General features: G+C 45.1%; 1 protein-coding gene across 1 annotated transcript; it reads left to right on the top strand.

Moving 5' to 3' along the window:
• Window positions 1-469: 469 nt before the first annotated feature.
• Window positions 470-1,254, top strand: SARC_11627 (hypothetical protein; the record flags this gene model as incomplete). Its single annotated transcript, XM_014294281.1, has 1 exon — window positions 470-1,254. A coding segment is annotated over one exon (785 nt), but the record flags the coding sequence as incomplete, so codon positions are not given.
• Between the last annotated feature and the right edge of the window lie 2,606 nt (window positions 1,255-3,860).

Here is a 3,860-nt window from a genome sequence, read left to right as displayed (position 1 = left end):
TGTGTGTTTGATGTATACACACACATATATATATATATATATGTGTGTGTGTGTGTGTTGGTGGGTGTCGGCGTGTGAATCTGTCTATGTTCATAAATATAATATATATATATATATATATTATTAATATATTAGTATGCCAATACACGCGGAATAATCAATTTTCATGCATATTATGTACCGTCATCGAGTGGCGCAAATAAGACTTTGTATTGTATTATATGATACGTGTGCAGATGCTAGTATGTTGGGCAACAAGGTGTTTATAAACCTATAGCGAATCGATCCAACCTACCACTCTTACTCTTTCACTCACCATTCATGCAAACCTCTGCGCACTACTGTGTGCTTCTTATAAAACTTTCAGTAGATACTATATGAAAGACCATCTGCACAACGGATTGGATATCTCACTAGAACTATTCCCTGCCAGCAATTCAATTCAATCCAATACTATATACACGCACAGAAAACACGGGAAGGCAATACACGCTTCCTCATAGGCAACCGACCCTTCGCAACCATCGATGACGTCCTCGACCACTACCACCGACACCCACTCAGCGACGATCTGTGCCTGCGAGATCCTGTCACCACCCACATGTCAGAACAAGCCGAGCGCTCGCCAGCCCGCAAACAGGGTGCGCCTATCACCACCCACACATCGCGCATTCGTTGCTACGACTACCCGTCGGCTGCTATGGCCCCACCCCCGGGGACGAACGAGCGCAGCGTGGGCGACGGCGGGAATGCGGCTGGGAACTCCAGTGCAAACGGCCTGGACACGGAGAACGGGTCACAGGCGTCGAGAGTACGTGCGATCAGTGAGAGCACTACGCTGGCGCAGCTGATGCAGGATGATCAGCAACGGCAGTTATTCCGCGAGTTTCTAGAGATGGGCCATGTGGAGGAAGGCCTCATGTTCTTGGATGCTGTGAATGCGTACAAGGAGTATGTCACAGCCAACGCCAGCCCAGACCGAGATATCACACATAGCAACGTGGGCAAGGCACATGCCATGAGCAAGGACTTGTTCGTCAAATACATGACACCGGCCAGCATGTACGAGGTGGACCTGCCCATGAGCACTGTACGAGAGGTGCGGAAAAGCCTGGAGAAGCTTCACACCCTGGGGGATCTGAGTGTGCAGTATCGCAAGCTGCTGTGCCTATTTGACACTGCGTACGAGGCTGTTCTGACGAATATGCGTGTGGAGCATTTCCCCAAGTTCAAAGAGTGGCGAGCGACCTTGGAGTAGGCAGGAGTTGTTGGTGCTGATCCAGCACACTGTGTGCAAAAGCTATGCTTCCTATGCTTACTGTGTTCCGGATATATGCACATGTGATGGAGATGCTTACGCATATTCAGGAGTCCGATTTTGGTAGGGCAGGCGCACAGTTGTTTGCTCGAATTCTACGCTGTGTCTGGGGCAAAAACATAGCCTCATCGCGGTGATACTCTGACAGCCATACTTTGGAATATTAGTGAAAGAAAAAAGAGTGGTAATGCAAGTTGTTCTTAGAGTGGCAGGCGAGCATAGGCCATGGAACCTGGTGAGTGCTTAAACATAGTGTCTTTTGTATTGACTACTATAGCCACACAGGGAGGGGCATCATATCACACAGGGAAGGGTGTACATAGCTTTCGCTGGCTGCAATCAGCAATGTATTTTCATGATGCTAAGGGAACGGGGTTAGAGAGAATCTCCTCTAGTAAGAAGGCTGGTTTTCAGGCAGCTTTTAGTTATATAAAGTAAACAAATTTCAGGAGGTTGTTTGACAAATTTGTAATCTAAAAACCTTGTTTGTTGAGTGAACTGGGAATAGTTGTGTGCAATCTAGATCCCTCCACCAGCAAGTTCAGTGCATTTTATCATTTGTAATAAGAATCCTACATATATATTCAATACTGACGAGTATGAAAATCCAAATTCGCGTCGAATGTATATATAAGACGTTATATGACTCAGAACACGTCCGTTTTTTAGATACGCAAGTTTATGTACGCTACGATCATTTTTCAAAGAGCGCAGCGGCATATTTCTAATTTCTGCATCAAATTATTGAAAGCTCACGAACCTGACGTCCAGCGTTTATTAGAATAGCAATAACAGCTCCATTGAACAAATTAGCGCGCCGCTTACATGGTCGATACAAAACCAAAATATTGCCCACAGTATATAACAAAATTAATCTGTGAGTATCAAAAGAATGTCCATTTGCTCAGTATAGGCCATAGCTTGAGGGGGGGGGGGGGTGAATCGAGTATATTTAGATACTATATACAATATTTATGCTTGAATTTTTCAGATGGAAATTGGGCCAGTAAACAGGCTCAACTTTACGTAAAGCCCACACAGGCTCGTATACACACAAGGGGTTTAAGCCAGCAGGTGGCAGGCAGGTCTCATCTGAATGCGAAAAGTAAACTCAAAAATCAGCTGTCTGTATCTAGTGAATCAGAATAGAGACGCCGAGTCACCGAGACCGACTCGCATCTTTTGATGAATATCAACGATGAAGACAAATCCCCAGAGTACGATTAAACGAGGTTCGAGAAGCTAGGCCGTGAAGGTCGAGACTCGTCACTCGAGTGAAGTCGAGTCTTTCACTCGACACTGTCGACAGTTGAATCTCGACCTAAACTTAAAGTCTCGAGTCCCGAGCCTCGACTCCTCGAGGTCTGGCAACGGCAAAATATATACTTCGCCTTTCGTTGTCCGATAAAGTGATCTTCTTGAAGAACCTTTTGTTTTGAAAAAATAAATACTTCGCCTTTCGTTGTCCGAAACGAGAATCCAATAAAAATTGTAGGAATTTATTCAAGCACGTACTTGCCATTTTTGAAATAAATATTATTATCCCTATGTACTTCTCAACCAAATCGCCGCGGAAGCTCCACCAGTTTCATCCGCCTTTGTGTTCCTAGCGACTCTGTCGCCCAGGTGAAACGGCGTGCAGCACTTACGTGGAAATGGCAGCTTGATAAAAACATCAATCCCCGCTCCCAACAACATCCCGACGCTACGAAAGTAGCTTTAATTCACTATCTCCGCACCAAGCGGGAGGCCCGCTGCACACATGAACGAGCATCAAAAATTCTTGTCCGCAGCATGGATGCACTACTGAGCCCACTTGTCAACTCCACTAACGCAGACATCCTCCAATCTACCGCGGACCGTCTCCAGAAGGCTTACCAAGCAAAGCATGATGCAACCTCTTCTCACTTAACCCGCGAATCCCGGTAAACGCTAAAGAATCAGCGCGTGCGGAACCCGGACGACTTCATATACCAACGGTCTCCCCGACACAATCATCCGACACGATGAATAGCAATACGCAGCCTCAGCTTTCCACGACGGACTCTTTGACGACAGGCAATGATATAGAAATGGCTGACATCGTCAAATAGGAGAGCCCAGTAGTATTGACCGATGATGAACAATGTTAGGACCAATGAGGATTACGCTCTTCAACCCACAAGGACTCAACATGAACAACGCAGCTCATACAGATAATGAACCACTGCAACGACTATGAGAGCCATACCATATGTTCATACATTGTATCATACATACTTGCCATTTTTTAAAATAAATAATATTATCCCTATGTACTCATAAACAATAGCAATTCAGTACATTCTAAAGAACAATCGTTTTGGAAAATTCAGTTCTGTGTTGCGGGTCTGTCTTTAAAATCGAATTTTGAACGGATTTTCAGGAAATTGTATTGTCCGCACTTCGCAGAGCGGGCACAGATTTGCCATAGCCTCTTTCTTCTTTTTTTTAGGAGGCTACATATGGATTTGTCGTATATCAATAACCCTACAACCCAACAACCAAACAATCAAACAACCCT

The sequence above is a fragment of the Sphaeroforma arctica genome, assembly GCF_001186125.1.
Source record: "Sphaeroforma arctica JP610 unplaced genomic scaffold supercont1.1794, whole genome shotgun sequence".
Lineage (NCBI taxonomy): Eukaryota > Ichthyosporea > Ichthyophonida > Sphaeroforma > Sphaeroforma arctica.
Note: the sequence above shows the minus strand (reverse complement) of the source record. Positions and strands in the feature narration are given on the sequence as shown.